At 42.1% G+C, this 22,776-nt stretch overlaps 1 protein-coding gene across 1 annotated transcript in view; it reads left to right on the top strand.

Annotated features, from left to right (window-relative positions):
• The window catches only part of DOCK8 (dedicator of cytokinesis 8), a 234,119-nt gene that overhangs the window by 100,963 nt on the left and 110,380 nt on the right, over positions 1–22,776 (top strand). The window contains 7 exon segments of the mRNA XM_003121929.6: positions 3,194–3,260; positions 5,668–5,817; positions 8,719–8,799; positions 9,907–10,066; positions 12,413–12,543; positions 14,666–14,759; positions 15,845–16,007. Coding sequence (XP_003121977.3) covers positions 3,194–3,260; positions 5,668–5,817; positions 8,719–8,799; positions 9,907–10,066; positions 12,413–12,543; positions 14,666–14,759; positions 15,845–16,007 — 846 coding nt within the window.

Raw genomic sequence — 22,776 nt, 5'->3', positions numbered from 1 at the left:
TTGTGGCTCAGCAGGCTAAGAACCCGACTAGTATCCATGAGGATGTGGGTTTGATTCCTGGCCTCACTCAGTGGGTTAAGGATTTGGCATTGCTGTGAGCTGCAACGTAGATCACAGATGTGGATTAGATCCCCTGATGCTGTGGCTGTGGTATAGGCCGGCAGCTGCAGCTCAGATTCAGCCCCCAGCCTGAGGATTTCCATATACCATGGGTGTGGCCTAAACAGATTAAATTAAATTAAATTAATAAAATAATAAAATAAATATTATATATATTATGATACATACATCAGTGAGAAATTCTGAAGGATGAACTAAATAAATCAAAGTAAATTATGGTATTTTCTTCCTGCACTCATATGAATTATCCTGTCTACCCCCTGGAGTGCTTGCATGCCTCCCTTTCCTCTATGCAGACTGCTGCTTTAGAAAATTAGTTCTTCCACTTCTTTAACTCATAGGGTCTTTGGAAAATATTAAGTTGGTAAATGCTCTACCTAGGCAAGAGAATATAAGCATGACATCTTCTCATACCCTGTTAGGAAGGTCATGCATTTTTTGAAGTCGATTCCTGGACCCCTTAGGCGTCACCTGGTTTGCTCTTAGGGCATTTGGAGTCTGGATTCAAGACTATGTTTCAGCCCTGGGATGTCTCTGAGATTTTGAGTTCTGGTCAATGACGTTGTTAGACCAGGTCATCTCAAAGTGCCATAAATTTCCAATTCTGTCGCAAAGCCTCCCTAATTCATCTTCTCAGAACACAAGCCAGCCTGACTGCTTGCACAGGCATGGGGCTCTCTCAGTGCCATAGTACCCTCCCCAAGCCAATGCTACCAGTAGGAGTGGCGGGAGGGGGGGACGCAGTTAGGAGTTTTTGTCTTATGCACAAAGATGAATAGCCGATGAGCTAGCTCTGTATCAAGTAACAGGTACAGAAAGGCAAACTCTAGCCCTTGTGAGCTGACCTGGAAGGGGGAACCTCCTAGCCCCTCAGCAGGAGGACTAAGGGGAAGTGGCTGTTCCGTCCCCTCTGCATTGTTCAGGAAGTCAGCCCTATTGTCTGAGGCGCTCATTCACCCCCACAGGAAGCACATCAGGCCACTGTTAGATGCAGTAACCATACTCTTTGTGGTTGGAGGAATTCCCCTCTGTGATGCTTGACACTAAGCCTCCTGGTCATTTTTCATAAATAAGTGGCAGCCCTTCTCACAGGTGGAAAGATAGTGCCACCGGGATAGTCATATATTATCATTCTCTAAAAAAAAAAAAAAAAAAAAAAAAAACAAATTGAGTCACTTGAGTTTCTCTTGCTGAAAATTGTGTCATTTCTAGGGGTCTTTTCCCCCAAAATGCTAAAGTAGAAATTAAGTAGAACTGAGGTGTTTGCTCAGTGTACTTGACCTGCTCCTCTGTCTTAAATAGTATTCAGACCAACATACACCTGCAAGAGGGGAGCTGATTTGAAGAGACTGTCCTAATAACTTTAACTACTTTAAATAAACTGGATAAGAGAAAAGAAATGGAACCCTTATGGGAAAACCTAGACTGTTTAAATATGATAGAAAAAATGTAATAACAGTGTTAAATTTTATTTGTCATAAAATATACATAACATAAAATTTGCCATCCTAACCATTTTCAGTGGTATTTCAGTGGCATTATGTTGTATTGTTGTACAACTCTCACTGCCATCCATCTCCAGAACTCTTCTTATCTACTGACTGGAAATTTGTACCCACGAAACTGTAATTCCCATTTCTCTTTCCGACCATTCTACTGTCACTGTGAATTTTACTTCTTTATAAGTCCCCCTTATAAGTGGAGTTATACAATGCTTGACCATTTGTGATTAGTTTATGTCACTTATATAACGTCTTCACAGTTTGTCCATATGGCAGCATATGTCAGAATTTTCTTTCTTTTTAAGACTGAATAGTATTCCTTTGTATATATATACCATATTCCATTGATCCATTCATCCCTTGATGGACACTTGGGTTTGCTTCCACGTCTTGGCTATGGTGGGTAATGGTGCTCCTTGACATGGTTTACAAAGTACACTCACACACACTACCTTCACAATCCTCACAACCCTAGGAAATGGGAAGAGCAAGTGCCCTTTCCCCATTTTACAGATAAATGAATGGGACTGGGAAAAGTAAGCAACCTGTTTAAGATCCCAGAATGAGCAGGCAATGGGAGAGGGAACAGTACCAAGTCATCTGATTCAGTGCCCTGTGAGTCCCTCATCATTTCCAAAGGTTCCATTTGGCCAACTCACTCTTCTGTCTGTGCTTACCTCTGCCCAAAGAGTCTTCGAAAAAAGTTCTCTTTTTCAACAAAGCTATCCAATGATAAGGTCATCTTCTCACATATGCCTCGAAACAAAATGTGGCCTAATTTGCATGACTTCTGCAGTGGTGGTCCATGACCTGATTAGCTGGCAGCCTCAAGGGCTGTTAACCTGAGAGGTTTGGCAGGTGCACGTCTGTGCATCTTCCAACATGTGGTAGCAAGGTATCTTGGGGGGGGGGTGCCTTCTCCTCAAATCCACCATTTCTGGGGGAATTGGCTTTCAGGGCCAACATGAGAGCTCCTCTTTCTAGCTCTTACTGGGTCTGAACACCTCAGTGTTTATCAGCAATGTTCATTCCGTTGCCTCAGCTCAGTGGGGCAGTGGGATTGGGAAGGGCCAGACATTCACGTATCGTAACCCAATCTTCCTCTGGTGATCCCACTGTAAATCTAAAGAAAAGCAACAGAACTTTTCTTTTTTTACTAGCGGAAAAGCTACAGCCCCTAAAATTGAGTAATAGAAATGGCTATTCTTTCTTTACCTAAGACAGAGACTCAACCCTCTGAAAATATAGCAGCTACAATGCTAAGAAGGGCCATGGTGGATCAGACCATGAATCTTCCACCATGAATCTTCCATCTGCCGTCTCTTACAGAGCCACCCACCAGCTCTTCTGGGGAGAATGTGCCACCCACCGTGATCTCAAATGATTAGGAATTTTCCACAAACTTCCTGTATTTCTCGGTTAATATCCCAGTGTGTTTTTCATATGCAAGGAGCTACCCAAATACTTCTGGGAACAACTTATATTTTTAACCAGATTGTATATCCAAACACTTTCAGAAAATGCAAAATTATCTAAGTTAAAACCATATATTTGTTTTCTCTCTCCAACAGGTTCGAGATTGAAATTGAGCCTCTGTTTGCCAGCATTGCCCTCTACGATGTTAAAGAAAGGAAAAAGGTAAGAAGGCAAAAAATAGCCCAGCCCAGAGGGCATCATCTGTTGTTCATGGAGTCTTTGCATTCATGTTTTTAAATCTCACTTCTGTGAAGCAAAAAACATATTACATTTGCAAGCAAGTGAACTTTAATCTGTCCAGGTCTATTGCCTTTGCAGTTTTTAAAGAAATGACTTGGGAATGTTTGTCAGTTATGTTCTTTGAAGAATCTTTCAGGGAAAGTCAGCTGGATGTGGTAGCCTAGCTGAGATAGGGAGAGAAATGAAATAATAACATATGGGGTTATACATAAAACAAAGCAATTTACATACAGCTGTAGCAAGCTCAGATGAGCAAGTAATGCTTGCTCAGTTTGGGAGTTTTTTACATTGTGAAGAAGGCTTATCCTGGCAGTAAAAGTCTAAATTTGCCATGAGATAGAATATAACAGGCTTTTAATTGAAAAGATTTCTCCATGAATGTTTTACTGTTTAGTCACTTTGTAACTGGTAGAGGAGGACAGAAATAGCAAAACCAGAGAAGAGATTTCTGCCCCTCCACCCATAACCATTCAGTACTTAAGGAAGTGTGTATTTCTTGTTAAAAATACACACTTGTTAAAACAGATGCTGGAGAGTTCCTTTGTAGCACAGCAGGGTTAAGGATCCAGTGTTGTCACTACAAAGGTTCCAGTTGCTGCTGTGCCATGAGTTCGGTCCCTGGCCTGGGAGCTTCCACATGCCTCAGATACAACATCCCGCCAAAAAAAATAAATAAATAAAATAATAAATAAAACCAAAAACAAACAAAAACAGATGCTGGGCCTATTCCCAGAATTTCTTTTCTTTTTTAGCTTCTCATGTGTGGCTTATGGAAGTTCCCAGGCTAGGGGTTGAATTGGAACTGTAGCTGCCAGCCTACACCACAGCCACAGCAATGCATCAGATCCAAGCTGCATCTGCGACCTACACCACAGCTCACATCAAGGCTGGATCCTTAACCCACTGAACAGGGGTTAACCCACTGATCAAACCTGAATCCTCATGGATACTAGTCGGGTTTGTTTCCCCTGAGCCACAATGGGAACTTCCAGAATTTCTGATTCAGTAAGTCTGGGTGGGACCCGAGAATTTGTAGTTCTGAAAGGTCTCCGGGTGATGTTGAACCTGCTGGTCAGGGGGCCACATATAAAGAAGCCCTGGCTTAAAGGAGAATGTTTCTGCTTTTGTTAGTTAACACTTCTGGGTAGGGGGGTATTCGGGGTCAACAGTGGTCTGCTCCACTCACTCATTCAGGAACCCAAGCTGGCAGTGTCTCTCCTCCATCTTCAGCATGTGCTCTCCTGAATCATTCCATCACTACCACTTCAGCTCCCCAAAAGGGGGGAAGAGTACCTAGAAATTTGACCCATCGCTTGTGCTCAGAATTCATTGGAAAGAATTTAGTCGCATGCTCACTCCTAACTGCAAGGGAGGCTGGTAAATGTAGTCTCTGCTTGCTCTGGCTGTAAGTCTATCAGTGATGAAACTAGCGGAGACCAAGCTCTACAGTGGCTCTTCAGTAGTAGCGCCCTGGTGAGCCCAGGGGCCTTCGTCCTGTGGTGCTTTTGCTTAGAATCTTTAATGGATCCTCACTACCTGCAACACCAAAAACAAACTCTTCAGCTTCCATGCAACTTTCTGCAGGATGGCTCTCATCTGCTTTCATTTCCAGCCTAGACCGAGTCAAGCTAGACTCCTTGATGTTAACTAAAGTCACTCCAGGCTTTCCCGCCTCTAAGCTATTTCTGCTGCACTCTCTCCCTAGCACACTGTCACTTTCCAGCTCTGCCTGCCTGAATCTGCTTACAAGGCCTGTCCGCCTCACATGCGTCCCCCAGGAGAAGCATTCCCCACCTCCCCACCCCCTAGTTGGATGTGATCTCCCACCTTTGGGAACCTCCACAGCATTTTTTGGTTTGGTTTGGTTTGGTGTGATTTCTATATGAGTGTGGTCACTTATATTTTGCTCTTACTGTAGTTAGTACAAATTTGCCTTTTCCCTCATTCTTGATTGTAAACTAAGGGAGGGCAGAAATAATGCCCCGCTGTTCAGTGCTGTACCTAGCACATCACAGATATTCAGGAGATACTGGTGGGTTAATTCAAATTTTTTAAATGATTTTTATTTTTTCCACTGTAGTTGGCTTACAGTGGTTAATACAAATTTAAATGTTTCAAGGGACCTCTCTCAAACGATTCAAAAATATCTAGAAATCGTGACAAACTGCGTATCAGATTTTCCACCAGCTCCTAGTCATAAACCGTGTCTATGACTGTACTTATTTCTTTGTTGAAATATAGTGGGTTTTCTTTTTCACTTTTTAAAAATGTGTTTTGACCGTAAGAAGAACAGGTGTAACTTGTTTTTCGTTTTGCTGCTCATTTACAGATCTCAGAAAACTTTCACTGTGACCTGAACTCTGACCAGTTTAAAGGATTTCTGCGTGCTCACACACCTTCTGTGGCCACATCCAGTCAGGCAAGGTCTGCTGTGTTCTCGGTCACCTATCCGTCCTCGGACATCTACCTAGTAGTCAAGGTAATTAAACACAGACTGATTTGCAGGTTCTGGTGTTCTCATTGTTGCATTATTCCCAGGCCATGTTTAGTGGGAAAGAGGTGTCAGAATGTCCCTATGTCCTCTGTGAGATTCACTTTATTTCCCTCTCAACTTGTCTTCTTTTCCTTCACAAGCAAATCCTGTTGGATGCTAGAATGACTATGGGTGTAGAGTCATACAGTCCTAGGGTTGAGTCCTGGCTTTGCCACTTAGTAGCTACATGATTTTGGGCAATTACCTAACCTTTCTGAGACTTAGTTTCCTCATCTGTAAAGTGAGGATAATAACACCTCCCTCCGTGGGTAGCTATGATGACAGAGTAAAGCCTGGCACTTCCCTAGGCACCCTTCTCCGAAGCAAGGAAAGACCCTCAGCTATCCAGCTCTGGGAGCCACCTGTGGAGAAAATCTCAGGTCATGTTTCCTAAGGGTACTCATATTTTTCTAAAGACCCAGAGTTAAATGTCCACAAGTCCAGGCTCTGACAGTTTGAGGTATGGGCTGTAGCTTCCAAGCTTCGCTCTCTCTTTTAATCACAATCTCACAGACCACGTTTGTCTAGTGAGAGTCAAAATCTGTGAGCAATTATAAATGGAAGGACTTTTCATGCTAGGCTGTACTCCTTACTGATGTAAGAAACCAGAGACTTTCTCTACACACCAAAATGGCTGGTTAGACGTTAACAGCGAACATTGAGTATTTTACCTACTTTTAACCAAATAATTGATCTCATTAACTCATTACCCTCAGAATAAAAGGGGGAAAAAAATAAGGGGGTTTTATTTCATGTACACCCAGAATTCCAGGTTTGGGACATTTTCTAGCTAGCACAGTGTTTTATATCTATAATTTCATTGACTCCTCCACGATCTCATGAAACAAGCATACAGATTCCAAAAAATTCAGGTGATGTGGAGGTCACTTAACAAGTGGCAGATATCCTTCCATTTTACCTCCCCTTACATCATTTTACAAAGATTCTGAAATGTCACCCTAGCTTGAGGGGAACTTATTTAAGTTTATGGAAAATCATTAAAATTCTATTGCTGAAAAGACCCATGTATTGTCAACCTTATTTATGTCCCTTTCATTGCAATATTACTTAGACATACAGGAAAAATAGCTTTATGGCCACTCTAGAAACCCTGTAGTTGATTTTCAAATTCTCTGCAGCCTGAGAAATCAAAGAAGCCAGCATTAGTTCTGTCAATCCAAATTTTACTCCCAACTCCAATTCTCAGTGGATAACTTTATTTTGGCTAACCCATGGTAATCTGCTAAACATCAGTGGTTACCTATGAATGACTACTACTCACTAAATATATTCCAAAATTTTCAGATATATAAATGCATTCATTTGCAACAATAACATTCTCTAAATTGTCTAGGTATGGTTAAGAAAGTTAGCTTCACTCACGCCAGTCCTTGGTTTGCTTCTGATTTTTCTTTACTGTAATACCATAATTGTTGCTACTTTTCCTCTAAATAGGGCTGAGGGTAGCCTTTTCACCATAAAGCAGTTCCCAGGCAATTCTGATATGCCCCTTTCCCCTACCTGCCTGAGGACTCATGCATGTCTTTTACACATGAATCAAGAAGGACCATACAGTAGGCTGGCATAGCAGCCTGCGCCCCCTTCTCACAAAGTACCTAGGGGTAGCCGTGTCCAGCTTGGGGAGGGAAATAGTATCTGCTGTTTCCAAATTCATGGCCAGCTGGATCCTTCACCTGAAGCAAGATGGAAGAAGATGCTTGATAGGAGTAGCTTCGATTCATCTTACCAGCCGGTTAGCAGAGTGAAAAGCTGCACCATCCTCCTGCTTTCGAGTTCCTTTCCAAGTCTGTTAAATCCAGATGAGCAGCCCTAATAGGAAATACAAGGGAGACAATTACAGATGATTTATTCTGTTCATTTATTCATTTTGTGGAAGGTTTTAGCCCCCAACCTGACTTTTACAGAGGTCATATTTCTTTTTTACATTGTAAGCAATAATAAAGAAAATGAGCTATTCACTTCCTACATATGTCTCATGGGCTTTGTATTATAAAATAACTTTTATTGCATTTTTTTATTGTAAACATAATACATGTTTATTGTTTAAAAATAGAAAATACACATAAGCAATAGGAAGAAAATAAAGATAGCACATAATCCCACCATACAAAGATAACTACTATTAACATTAGCTGTGTATCTCCTATTATCCTTTTAATGCTTCTTCATGAGTTTTTTACAACACTGTATATACCCTTCATACTAATTTTTATATATTTTTTCTTTTTCTTTTTTTTTTTTTTTTTTTTTGTCTTTTTGTCTTTTTGTTATTGGGCCGCCCCTGCAGCATATGGAGGTTCCCAGGCTAGGGGTCGAATCGGAGCCATAGCCACCGGCCTATGCCAGAGCCACAGCAACACGGGATCCGAGCCGTGTCTACAACCTACACCACAGCTCACGGCAACGCCGGATTGTTAACCCACTGAGCAAGGGAAGGGACCGAACCTGCAACCTCATAGTTCCTAGTCGGATTCGTTAACCACTGAGCCACGACGGGAACTCCTATATATATTTTTCTTGAAGTATAGTTGACTTATAATGTATTAATTTCTGCTGTACAGCAAAGTGGTTCAGTTATGCATATATATACATTTTTCATATATGTTTTTTATATTATTTTTCATTGTGATTTTGGACATTGAATATAGTTCTCTGTGCTATGCAGTAGGACCGTACTGTTTCATATTAATTTTTTAAATCAAAAAATATATCATGGACATCTCTTGATATCATCAAATATTGTCATAAAACACTATTTTTGGTGGTTGGTTGCATAGATTCTATTAAACGAATGTAATTCATGTGCTTTAACATTTTCGTTGGTAGATTGAAAAGGTCCTTCAGCAGGGAGAGATTGGAGACTGTGCAGAACCCTACATGGTTATCAAAGAAAGTGACGGTGGAAAGGTATGCTATTTTGAGTATTGCTGTAAATGGTTACATCTTAGAATAAGCAGATATTTCTCGGAAGTCTTCCACACAATAGTTAATGGGGTTTAGTCCATAATGTGTCCCCATATGAAACACTAATAAATTATATTTAAACAAAAGAAGGAAAGGAAGCTGCTCATTGATGATAACTTTGTAAAGAAATCAATTATTAAACTCAACCACCTGATGATATACACACACCAATGTCTAACCATAAAACTTGACTAGGCCAAAGTTGCTTTCTGCTGTCTTGGTTCCAAGGGTCTGACTTGATTAAATGGGAGGGCCATATACACCCCATGAATCTAAACAGTGCCAGAGCTCTCCCAGCTTCCTCTGCAGCAGGGACTGCCATTCTCTCTGGTGTGGACATTTGAAAACTAGCTGCATGCCATACCTCATAAATTTATTAGTACATCACAGGTACTAAGCCTATGAAAAGGACGCCTCTTCTCAGTACCCATTTGCAAAAGTTTCCAATGTGATTTTTAAGGCAAAGGGACTAAGACTTGCCTAACAGCATCCTTCTGTACATACATTTCAAGTACAATTTATTGAACTCAAGATACTTTAAACAAATCCACCTTTTATTTTGAACTAGAATGAATATCTTGGAAGTGCCATCAACCTAATAAAGAGGTTGTTAGGAGCCCCTATAGATCTTTCTGGAATCTTCCAAGGCAACTTTTGAAAAACAGGCTCTTTTGAGAGCTTGATAGATCACATATAAAACTTTCCATCCCTATATTGTCTCATGCAAATCCAAGTCATGTAACTAGCCTCCAAAAGAGGTACTTGTTGATTAGCTGGTATAACAAGCAGCAAGATTTTTTTAAGCTGAAGGTGTATTTAATAATTAAAGGTCACCTTTCTTTAACTTTATTTAAATTCCTCATTTTTGCTTCTGTATTTCCTTATCAGTTGGACTTCTGGCCTGAGTTGTGCTATTTTTCTGCCTATTCACTCTTTTTAATCATTAGGGTAGGGATTTTAAAGGTGGCTGTCTTATTCATGGCAGAGGCAATTGACTTGGTGCTGGTGCCATATTGTTTGTTTCTGCTGTCTCTTTCCATTTGCCTCTAGAGTAAAGAAAAGATTGAAAAACTAAAACTTCAGGCTGAATCCTTCTGCCAGCGTTTGGGGAAATACCGGATGCCCTTTGCCTGGGCTCCCATAAGCTTAGCAAGTTTCTTCAGTGTCTCTACCCTGGACAGGGAGGTAACCGACGTGGAGTCCATGGTTGGTAAGCTTTTCAACTGTGATGTGAAGGGAAGGGCTCCCCAGTGTACCACCTCTGAGGTCAGATGCTTGGTGGTGGGGACTTGGGGTACAGTAAGGTGAGGGGATGGGAAGGAAGAGGAGATGAATAGGGTGAAATGCGGTTGCAACTAGATTAGAGATGTTTGATTACACAGAGATCCAAGATAATTATCATGAACTTTGTAGCATTTAAACATACTCTTGTAATAAGTTTGGTTGGAATTTTCTGTATAGTTTGACACTTTATAGAGTTAATTTTGGAGTTCCCATTGTGGCTCACTGGAAACGAACCTGACTAGTATCCAGGAGGATGCGGGGTCAATCCTGGTTCTTGCTCAGTGAGCTAAGAATTGGTCTTTGCCGAAAGCTGTGGTGTAGGTCACAGACACAGCTCAGAACCTGCATTGCTGTGGCTGTGGTGTAGGCCAGCAGCCACAGCTCCGATTTGACCCCTAGCGTGGGAGCTTCCATGTGCTGCTAAAAAGACGAAAAGAGAAAGAAGGAGAGAAATGAAATAAAGAAAGAAAAGAAAAAAAGGCAAAGCAAGGCAAAATGCAGGTTTCTCAGCAACATTTCCAGTTCCTTAAAGTTTATTTTGCCAAATGCAATGGAAAAAAAAAAGTGGATGCCAAAAGAATATTTAGTTACTGTTCTGATTTATTTAGCATCTTTCTTTTTCATGACCTATCCCTTGATCTGAATTATTTATTTCTAAACAGTTTGGGTTTGGAACTATGCAAGAGAGTTGCAAAGTTTTCAAGTATCTCTCCCCCCACCTGTGGCAGAGGTTTTTTTTTTTTTTTAACTTCTTTGTATCCAGCAAATATTTATGTCTCCAGTCACATTTCTTGGGACGTTTCTCATGCATTCCATAGCTCTGCCGCTCTGCTCCTGAAATGTTGCCTGTAGCAGAGGAGTGGAAGCAAAGGTATTTTGTTACTGCTGCTGCTATCTTGGAGTTCTTGGTTCATAATTACCAGTCAGAGCTCCTAGGTTTTTATTGATACATCGAAAACAAATCTCATTTTAGTACATCCCAACCTTCACTCCACAGAGGGGTGTGTGTGTGTGTGTGTGTGTGTGTTTTCAGTGACCAATTTCTGTATAGACCCAGGTATTCTTTTTTGAAAGAGTTCTGTTTAGAGGCCACATAAACTAGGTACTTAAGACACAGAGCTGGCTGAGTCCTCAGTCAGCTCTGGGACAAGGATAAATTAACCTGACTACGAGGGTGATTGTCAAAAAGCAACCAAAAGATACGATGTATTATACTGAGGCAGCATGGCAAGTTTAGGTGGTTCAGTGGTAGCAAGAAGCTTCAGCTCGGCATCATGACAAGAATTAAGGGTAAGAGAATTTTCAAAGACAGGGTTGGAACATTAGACTTCTAAGCAATTTGACCTTTCACAACAGAACCCTTGGGTTTTGCATTGTAAAAGCAATACGATCCCCACTTATATCTTCAAAGTGGGTATGGAACAACTAAGCAGAGTCTCAGCGTTCAGGTTTGGGTGTGACTCATTACCATTAGTCAGGTCAGCCAAGGCAAGAATAGAAGAAAGCTCAGATCTAGAATATACTCAGGCCAACCTGTAGCATGTTGAGGTCACAATCCCAAATGCCTTCAGGGGCATTTGAGTACATGCCTCTCCCAATGGAATGCAAATATAAAAATAAAACCAAACCAAACACTGTTGACCAAATAAAGCAAATACAAAAATAAAGCAAAAGCAAACACTGTTGACTGCAGACTCTGTTCTGGCTGCAGCCCTGGACTCCTGCTGCATGGCATCCAGCCTTCCCTGATGTCCACGTGGGAGGGCACTGAGGCTGCTCATGGCCTCTCCACGGTGGTCAGAGGGCGATTAGGGACTCAACACAGGAGTCTAAACAGGGGTAGGGGAAGGGAATCTTCAAAATAAGAATGGCCATGTTGGAGTTCCCGTCATGGTTCAGCGGTTAACAAACCTGACTAACATCCATGAGGATGCCAGTTCAATCCCTGGCCTTGGTTGCTGGGTTGAGGATCCAGCATTGCCGTAAGCTGTGGTGTAGCTCACAGATGTGGCTTGGATCTCATGTTGCTGTGGCTCTGGTGTAGGCTGGCGGTTACAGCTCCGATTCGACCCCTCACCTGGGAACGTTCATATGCCTCAGGTGCAGCCCTAAAAAGACAAGAAAAGATTAAAAAAAAAAAAAAAAAAAGAATGACCATGTTCAGTGTTCTCTTGTTCATGTGCTTAACACATCTTACCTATGGTAGAGTTAATAACTGCTTTATGTTCAAGCAGAAAGGCAAACTTTAGAATAACCATTGTTTTCCTTAAAGGGAAAGGCTCTGTGGGTGAGCGCAGAACTTTGTCCCAATCTCGAAGACTTTCTGAAAGAGCTTTATCCTTGGAGGAAAATGGGCTTGGATCCAACTTCAAGACCATGACTATAAACAGCTTTTTCAAACAGGTATCTCTTCATGTTCCCATGTGTTTGGATGTGTGTCTGCCCCTCATAATGGCATGAGTGTTGGAGCCCAAAGTGGGGGTATATATAATAACTAAGAGAATAAATGGATCAACCTCCCCAAGCCGCGATTTCATTATCTACAAGACAAGGATGATAACACTTGCTTCATGTGGATGTTAGCAGGGTTAGATGGCACAAGGCATGGAAAGCTCTTCTCAGAGGACTTGGGATGTCACAAGTGCTAAAGAGTATTGGCTCTTTCAATTGAATTTAGGATTTGTCCCCATTAGTACAAACTATCCTATTTGAACTTTCACAGTCAGTTCATTTATTAGGCTGTGAAAATAGTCTGGCTAAAACAGCTACTTCTCCTTGGGCTCAAGATGTTATTGGAGTTTCCGTCGTGGCGCAGTGGTTAATGAATCCAACTAGGAACCATGAGGTTGAGGGTTTGATCCCTGGCCTCGCTCAGTGGGTTAAGGATCCAGCGTTGCCGTGAGCTGTGGTGTAGGTTGAAGACGCGGCTCAGATCCCTCGTTGCTGTGGCTCTAGCGTAGGCCAGCGGCTACAGCTCCGATTAGACCCCTAGCCTGGAAACCTCCATATGCTCCAGGAAGCGGCACTAGAAAAAGACAAAAAAAAAAAAAAAATGTCCATCTCACCAGTTTTCCATGTTCAGGATTTCTAGAGCTGCCTGCTTCCTCTTATAGTGGGACTGTTGCAGATGGTGCTATTTATTATTTCAGAATCACTGAGACTCGTTCAAGAATGAAGAATTTCCTAGCATAATCAAATTCATAGAGAAAGAAAGTGGAATGACAGTAGAAGGATGGTTTTCAGGGGCTCTAGGAGGGAGAAATGGGGAGTTGTTTAATGGGTACAGAGTTTCAGTTTTGTGAGATGAAAGAGTTCTGGAGACCGGGTTGCACAACTAAGTGAATGTACTTAAGACTACTGAATGTGGTTAAGATTTTACATGATATGTATTTTATGTGACATGTATTTTATGATCAGGAAAACAACTTGACTGACTTGTTTTGACTCTGTTTTGGAAATTTTTCCACTGCTCAAGCAGTTCTCATGCAGCATCTCAAGGAGTTATGTTAACAAACTGAAATGCCTAAGGGTTACTACGGGTTCTGTGCGCCATGCCTCATGGTAGAGGTAGAAGGGGACTGAAAAGGTTTCTGTTTGGGAGATGCTCCTTCCAATTATATTACCTCTTGAATGAACAAAGTCAGAGTTTTCTCATCTGTTCTTAGGAGCAAGACCTACTTACCTAATTACCTTCCTTTGGGCTACTGTAAGGCTCAGAGCTCTTGCACATGGCTCTCTAGGCAGCATGCTTGTCCCACATAGGCATGTAGAGGGTAATATTTGTGTTTAGCCTTCTTAGTCAAGACAATAGTGAAAAAGATGAGGATAGGAAAAAGATGTAAGATGCTTTCTGCATCTTCAAGTCTTTGAAGAACTAGAACTCATTCTGTTTTGTTACAGGGAATAAATCAAAGTATCAGTGGGTTTAAATTATAGGGGGAGAAAATTTCTAATCGTCAGACTGCCTTCTTTAGAAATGCAGTAAGAAATGCAGCCTTCCTTAGAAATCCTGTCCCAGGAGGAGTGAAGAGGCAGAGTGAGGTGGGAGGGGTAGAAAAAGAATCGTTGACAAGAGGTTGACTACATGATTTCATAATTGCCTGTAATCCTCATATCTATGAAAGGCATGTTACAATTTAAACTTAAAGATAGGAGTTCCCGTCGTGGCGCAGTGGTTAACGAATCTGACTAGGAACCATGAGGTCATGGGTTCGATCCCTGCCCTTGCTCAGTGGGTTAACGATCCAGCGTTGCCGTGAGCTGTGGTGTAGGTTGCAGACGCGGCTCGGATCCCACGTTGCTGTGGCTCTGGCGTAGGCTGGAGGCTATAGTTCCGATTCGACCCCTAGCCTGGGAACCTCCATATGCCACAGGAGCGGCCCAAGAAATAGCAAAAAGACAAAAATAAATAAATAAATAAATAAATAAAAATAAACTTGAAGATAAAAATCTGACGAGAAAGCCTTGGTCCCGACTCCAGGAGTCTGAGGTGCATCCACACTAACCCTGACTTCTCTCTTGGCAGGAGGGAGATCGCCTTAGTGATGAAGACTTATTCAAGTTTTTAGCTGACTACAAAAGATCTTCCTCCCTACAGAGAAGAGTCAAGTCGATTCCAGGTGTGGATGGCTTATCTTCATCCTCTTAGTTGTACCAAAGTCATTTGTTTTTCTTTTTTTTCCAAAGCCATTTCTGATTAGATGCATTATTCATATAATGCTGCAAGTGATAAAAATCCTATTTTGTCAAGCGAAATAGAGGATTTTGCATTAGGAGTTACAGTCTACTTTGGGGGGGGGGCAAATCTATTAATGTTTTCTATTTTTATTAAAAGATTGATTCTGTAAATAATCATCATGCTTTCTATTGGGTTTCACACTCAGATGATCGGGTAATAGTTTGAACAGAGGAGCCCCATTTATCACATAAAATATTGCCTGAAACTCCTAGCATAAGAAGAAGTAAGAGTGAAATATTTGGGGAGGCATTCCCATTGTGGCTCAGCGGGTTAAGAATCTAATTAGTATCCATGAGGATGCAAGTTCAGTCCCTGACCTCACTCAGTGGGTTAAAGGATCCAGCGTTGTCACAGCCTACAATGTAGGTTGCAGATGTGGCTCAGATCTGGTGTTGCTGTGGCTGTGGCGTAGGCCAGCAGCTGCAGCTCCAATTCAACCCATAGCCTGGGAACTTCCATATGCAGCAGATGTGGGAGGAAAGAAAGAGAGAGAGAGAAAGGGAGGAAGGAAAGAAAGAAAAAGAAAGAAAGAAATGTTTGGGGAGAAGGTGAGGGCACACCTTCTTTACCATTAGCTTAATAGCCCCTGAATGCATTTCTGCAGTCCCCTGGGGTACCAGGGAACTCAGTTTTAAAACCCCCAATTTTTAGTGTTTGTGAATTTAAGAGAAATTACTGAACTATGTCCTTATAGCGTGGTACTTCTTGGAAGGGACTTTAAAGATTCTCGAATCCATTCTTACTCATTTTACAATTTCTTGCTTTTTAAGTACCAGAAACGACATCTCAAAAGTTGTCATGCCATGCTTTTCCTCAAACTGTAGGAAATTAGCTAGGCATTCCAAAATTTCTATACTCCCACAGTTTATCCTTATTTTCATGAAAGAAATATAGTACAGTAATCTTTCTTGATCCCCTTGTACATGACAGTGTCTCAACTAAGACAGTCCTATTTTCCTTCTTTAGGTTCACTCAAACTGGAGATTTCTCTGGCTCCAGAGACTATCAATTGCTGTCTGACGCCTGAAATGCTGCCAGTGAGACCCTTTCCTGAAAACCGGGGCCGTCCACACAAAGAGATTTTGGAATTTCCAACCCGGGAAGTATATGTCCCTCATACTGTGTACAGGTAAGAAACAAAGGCTCTTGGAAACCATTGAATCTATATCTTGAGTTTTGTTTGGGTAATGCTTTCATCATCCTTCAACCCATTTTCCTACTTTGTAAGTTTTGGAGGAAATGAAATATGATGTTTACAAAACTATAGATAATTGCCAGGTCACTTTCTCAGGATGGTTTATCTCTCTCTTTTTTTTTTTCACAAGAAAATGTTACTTCATTAATAATTGGATTGTAGGATTATAGTGGACACATTCCTGCCAGAAACAAAAGAAATCCTTGTAGTCATTACCTGGGTTTTCCCATGGTCAGAAGGACATATTGTTAAGGAAGAGCAATGTAACCAAAAGTGTCCTGGTGGTCTAAAAGGCAGGTTTTTAGCTCAAGACCAGCTTGCTCAATAGGATTTATAGGAATGATAGAAATGTTTTCTATGTGTGCTGCCCAGTATAGTAGCCACCAGCCCCATGTGACCCTTTAGCATTTGAAATGTGGCTACTGCAGTGTAGGAACTTTGATTTTAATTTTCTTTAACTTTAATTAATTTGAATTCACATACAAGTAACTCCATGTGGCTGGTGGCTACCACATTGGATGGCGTGGATTAGACAGTAAAGGCCTAAAAGTTAGGCTGTCTCAGTTTCTTGGAGGCCCTTCATGTTGGGGCTCAGAGGGAGCTTGTCAGCATCCACCTGCCAAAAACATTGCTTCTCATATACTCTTATTTTTTATTTTGAGAAGATTTTTTTAAATGTAGAGATGAATGTTATAATAATCACCTTTTTCCCACTGTCTAGAAATGACATTTTATTGTTGTCGTTGCTGTTGCTGTTGGTGTGTGTGTGTGTGTGTACACACAAAATCATCATACTAGTTAAGTTGAATTCTCCTTTATCTCCAGTCTCCAGTTATAGACTCCAACTTGCCTCTCCTCACATCATCAAGAACTTATATAGGTCCTTTCTCTTTTCTCTGGTTTCTCACACATACACACACACACTCACTCACATATTATGAATCTGTGAACACCAAATGGTATTATTATTTTTATTATTTTATAAACACTGTGCAGTGAGAATTTTTATCTTTTTCTCTCTGTGCACATATGCAGAAGTTTCCCTCAGCAATATGGGTAAAAGAGATATATAGTTTCAGTTTTATTTATATGCCCACCTGTTTCCAAAATCATGTGCCAGTCTGCAGCCCTTCCAACATTGTAAGAGAGTTCTGATTACGATATGAAGTCATTTATGTACATTTTATTGATTTTACTTTAGATCCTCATTCACACCTTCCAGTGTGGTGTTTGTGTATGTGGGACTGAAATGGGAAGAATTTCAGAACTCCCTTAATCTGAGAACCCCTACCCCTCACATTTTCAGATGCTCAAACTTAGACCCAAACAGGGTAAGTGAGTGGTTTGTTGAGATAAAAAAATGGCGCTGAGGGAGTTCCTGTCATGGCTCAGCAGAATTGAAGGGGGCTAGCATCCATGAGGACGTAGGTTTGCTCCCTTGCCTCACTCATTGGGTTAAGGATCCAGCGTTGCTGTGAGCTGTGATATAGGTCACAGATGTGACTCATATTTGGCATCAATGTGGCTGCTGCGTAGGCCAGCAGCTATAGCTCTGATTGGACCCCTAGCTTGGGAACGTCCATCTGTGCCATGGGTGTGGCCCTAAAAGGGAAAAAAAAATGGCAATGAGTAAAACAATCTCATAGGGAACTATATTCAAAAATCTCATAATAATCTATAATGGAAATGAATTTTAAAAAGTAATATAGTTACATATATGTATAACCAAATCACTTTGCTTACCTGAAACGAACACAATATTATAAATCAACTGTACTTCAGTTTTTTTTTGAATGGCAGTGAGAAATATAACCCACCAGTCATTCCCACAGTAGACGTGGACCTCTTCCTTTCATTATTGAAGCACTCAAGCATTTCTCCCATCTAATTCTTTTGGAAACAGCTCTTGGTTTTCCCTTCTTAAATGCTAATTTAGCCAAGTCTCCGTTCTAGATAAGTGAGCTTTCCTGCGGTGCAGGAGTTTAAGTTCTCCATTCCCTCGCAGGAGATGAAGACATGAAAATGTTTGCTTATGGATGCTGTGTATCTTTTTAGAAACCTGATCCTATAATTGAAAAAAAAAAATGCTCATGGCAGTGGAATAAACTTGCACCAAATGAATTCTGTAGTTATTCAACTTCCCCTTAGCATTTAATCACCCACGGGAGGCATTTACAACTCTCTCTACTCCTTGGCTGCAAACATTATCCCTTAATTATATCACAGCGGGACTCAGAATGCATTAGTGCACCTACTGATTCAGAAATGTAGGAGTGCTGAGGAGGACAAGTCTGAACAGATTACTCTGGACCCAGCTTGGCATCATGAGAAACAGACCCACAAGTGCAAAGTGAATATTCTTTAGCTGTTCTGTACACTGTGGAAATGCCAAGGCCACCCTCTATTCTTAGAAATGCTTAGAAGGTAATACTTCTCTCCAGTTTTGGGCTTCTTTTGGCTCCCAAGCTGCCATGTCTTACAGCTTGTTTAAGAAAGGAGAGTTAGGAGTTCCTGTCACAGCTCAGTGGCTAATGAATCCGACTAGGAACCATGGGGTTGCAGGTTCAATCCCTGGCCTTGCCCAGTGGGTTAAGGACCCAGCATTGCCATGAGCTGTGATGTATGTTGCAGACGCGGCTCAGATCCCTCGTTGCTGTGGCTCTGGCATAGGCCAGCAGCTACAGCTCCGATTAGACCCCTAGCCCGGGAACTTCCATATGCCACAAGAGCGGCCCTAGAAAATGCAAAAAGACAAAAAAGAAAGGAAGGAAGGAAGGAAGAAAGAAAAAGAAAGAAAGAGAAAAGTTACAGTGAACTTGGCTCAGAATCTTTCTACGTGAAAATATCAAGGACTTGAGAGAACATCTTATTATCTAAATTTCTCATGCCATTGTTAAATTTTTAGTGTTTCTCCTTCAGGCTTCATACGCTTTGTAGTGGTTTTGACTAGGATGGTCTTGGTAGTAAACCAGTCCTAGTCTAATGCGCAGCCTTTCTTCTACCGCCACTCCCATTTCACAAAATAGAAATGGAAGCTTCATTTTGAACCCCAGGTCAAATTGGGAAGTTGCCTTGGTTTACCTTGATGACCTCATCTTCTCATTTCTGTTGAAATTTGTAACCTCATAACTCTTCTGTTCCCTTTTCCAAAGCAAAGTCTCCTTTCAAACAAAGGCCTCTACTTCTTAACATTATGGTATCAGTGACAAATGTGGTCTAAAGTCTTATCTCTCCCAAGGGTATTATTTCAGTAGAGATGGCAGTTCCTGTTTCTTTCAGAAAAGTTTCCTTTGGCCTTGTTGAATTCTGGACATCACTCTAAGGGTTTGGCTTCTAGAGTAATTTCCTGTTGGCTTTACCATTTCCATGTCTCTAATTCTGGTCATAGCTGTATCCCTTTGAGGAAATCAAATAAGTGAAAATTAAAATTTACAGAGCAGATAAATTGTGGGATAATTCTTTGTTTGATAGCAGAGTCACCTCACAAATTTGAAATATGGCATGGCATAAAGATTTGTTCATGGAGTTCCCATCATGGCGCAGTGGTTAACGAATCCAACTAGGAACCATGAGGTTGCAGGTTCGGTCCCTGCCCTTGCTCAGTGGGTTAAGGGTCCGGCATTGCCGTGAGCTGTGGTGTAGGTCGCAGACGCGGCTCAGATCCCTTGTTGCTGTGGGTCTGGCGTAGGCCGGTGGCTACAGCTCCGATTCGACCCCTAGCCTGGGAACCTCCATATGCCACGGGAGCGACCCAAGAAATAGCAAAAAGACAAAAAAAAAAAAAAAAAAAAAAAAAAAAAAAAAAAAAAGAAGAACTCTTAAAAGATTTGTTCTACCTGGGAGTTCCCTGCTGGATCAATGGGTTAAGGATCCGGTGCTGTCACTGCTATGGCAAGGGTTCCATCTCTGGTCCGGGAACATCCGCATGTCGCAGGTGCAGCCCAAACCAAAAATTTGATCTGCCTAGAACTTGTGGAGAAGAGTATCTATTGGGCCAAGCAAGAAATGCCTCCAGTGACAAAGCCAGGATCAAATTTCAAATTTGTATACCTTTCACATATACCACAGAGCTCCCTTGAGTGGAGGGAACTATTCCATGCATTAATGGCAGGTGTCGCCTGGCCTTGAGTTGTGGCCACCTTACAGGATTCTCATAGAGGTTTCAATTTAGTATTATCTGAATAGAACTCAGGTTATTTTACCTCTCTTAAAGGAGCAGCTGCCGTGGAGCCCCAAATAAAGTTGGCTGGGGACAGGCTGAGATGCCTTCCTACCCTTAGTCTCCCCATCCTCCCACCTCTTCAGGTGCCGCCTTTGATATCTCTGCCCCTTCAGGTGCCCTCAGTCAGGGTTACAGTTTTGCCCAGCAAGGGGCACCATTTCCGCCAAATCCCCTGTGGATGCTGCCTGGGATCTGGGGCCCCTACCTTATCCAGGTGGCTGTGAGGAGAAATCTAGATTGGTTATAAAAGAACTGCACCCAGCTGTGGAAGTATCCCCATGAATCACCAAGGGGGTCGGTCACTCATAAACAAACACTGGTTCTGAAGGAAGAGATGAACTTCTAAAGCCAAAAGTCCTCGTTCCAGGAGTGCCCAGCATCTCCCACAGCAGGGGCATGCGCCTTGCACAGCAGGGTGCAGCCCCTGTGGTTGAGAGGCCTGGGGTCAGACAAGTGAACCAGACCCTGAACCAGACCCAAGCAAGGGCTTTTTCGAAATCACAAGAATAACAGTCATTCTGAAAGCAGAACAGAACAGCTGGGAAAATGAGGTTGATAAACAGGATTATCCAACTCTGAGTTTGGCATCCTTTTCTCCATGCCCAGATTAAGAAAATACTGGTGGTTAGCCCAAGAACACGTTTGGACCAACTCCTGGCTTATTTTCCATGTGGCCTGGCAGCTGGTAGTGGAGACACCAGCTGCCCTCTGTGGGGGCAGAGAAAAAACAACCCAGGCTGGGCCAAGCCCGGGGAGGACTTTAAGGGTGTTTTATCCTGTGGCTATTACGGGGTATGTGTGCAGATCACAGGCGCTGAGGTTGTAATGAGCTTGTTAAGCTCCTTGCCGTCCCTTTAACTGGTGATTACATTTGAGAAATCCACATCAAGTACATTTTCATCTCTCATCCCAGCCCCCATGAGCCTCCGAGGTCTTTTTATCCAATTATCAGGCTCGCTGCGGAGAACCGCGTTTGCTTGCTGTGTACAAGCATATCAGTTAGAGCATGATTTCTTTGATGGATAATTAGCTGTTTTCAGGCCACCTCCTGTTTAGCTGAATGTTCCCAGACCAGAAGTCTGCATTCCTGAAGCTCGCCTGAGATCTGGTCTCACAGTGAGGTGCCCTGTGAGACCAGATATCACAGCAGCAGTTTGAGGAATCCTGCCAGACTTGCCGCCTACAGGCGCAGAAAGCACAGCGTAGGATAAATATGCAAGCTGCTCTTGAGTGACTGTCCTGAAATCATAATGGAGTGAACAGCATTTCTAAGGAGACAGATGAGCCATAAATAATCCTGGGTGGGGTGTTTAGGAAGCAATCAGGGCATGGGGATTGGAAGGTATCCTTGAGAGGAACTTTGTTTTGTCCAGTCTGAGCCCCGTTGTCTCTCTGTCCAGAATGGATCTTTTCAGTGTTGGGGGAGGGAGTGGGGAAGGGAGAGAAGGGTGGTGTGCCTCAGTGTTCACTGTAAAGCTATATAAAAATGCAAATGTTAGAGTTCCCATGGGGGCTCAGCCATAACAAACCTGGCTTGTATCCATGAGGACTCGACCCTGGCCCCGCTCAGAGTTAAGGATCCAGCCTTGCCATGAGCTGTGGTGTAGGTCACAGATGTGCCTCAGCTCCAGTGTTGCTGTGGCTGAGGCTGTGGTGTAGGCTGGCACCTGCAGCTCTGATTAGACCCCTAGCCTAGGAACCTCCATGTGCCATACCTGTGGCTCTTAGGAAAAAAAAAAAAAAAAAGGCAAATGTCCAGTCCTCCCTGGAGACCACCATTCAGGAGGTCTGGGGTCGGGCCTCTGGCATACAACATCCTTAAAAATCAAGGATTCCCTCTCCTTTCATGGACCCTCTTCATAACTATACAATAGAGTCACCCAAAGGTTCACAGTGATCCAAGCCCCTGGGAACTCAGGGGAGAGGGCCATGCGACTTAATCCACCTGACCTGGGACATAGTCCTAGTGTGTTCCAGGATGTCAGGTGAGATGGATTTGGCAATGTGCAGGTACTTGTCTCTCCAGAATCTACAGCAGAGCAGAAAACTTCTTCATGTAAGGATACGGTTGATTTTTTTTAAATGGGTTAATGTTCCTCAGACACTCTAAGTACTCCAAGGTTGTTGGTAATTAATGATTAACAGTCTATGGTATGATTAACCCTGGTCTAAATCACCATCAAAACAATGCCTTACTTAAATAACTGTTCCCCATAATAAATCGCCATTCTTATTTGTTTCTTTAGTTGTTTGAATTTCATTTACTTTGGAATAGGTAGCCTATTCCAGAGTTCAATATTTTAAAAGTGTACAGTGAAAATTCTCTCTATTGTGCCTGACTTCCAGCTGTAAAGTTGGCCTCTTTGCAGACAGCAGAGAGTTTTTTAAAATATACATATATATGTATCTATATTTGATTTTATTCATTTATTTATTCCAAAAATTTATTGAGTGCTTAAAATGTGCTAGGCCCTTTCCTAG

The sequence above is a fragment of the Sus scrofa genome, chromosome 1 (assembly GCF_000003025.6).
Source record: "Sus scrofa isolate TJ Tabasco breed Duroc chromosome 1, Sscrofa11.1, whole genome shotgun sequence".
NCBI lineage: Eukaryota > Metazoa > Chordata > Mammalia > Artiodactyla > Suidae > Sus > Sus scrofa.
This window is presented reverse-complemented; position numbering and strand designations above follow the sequence as displayed.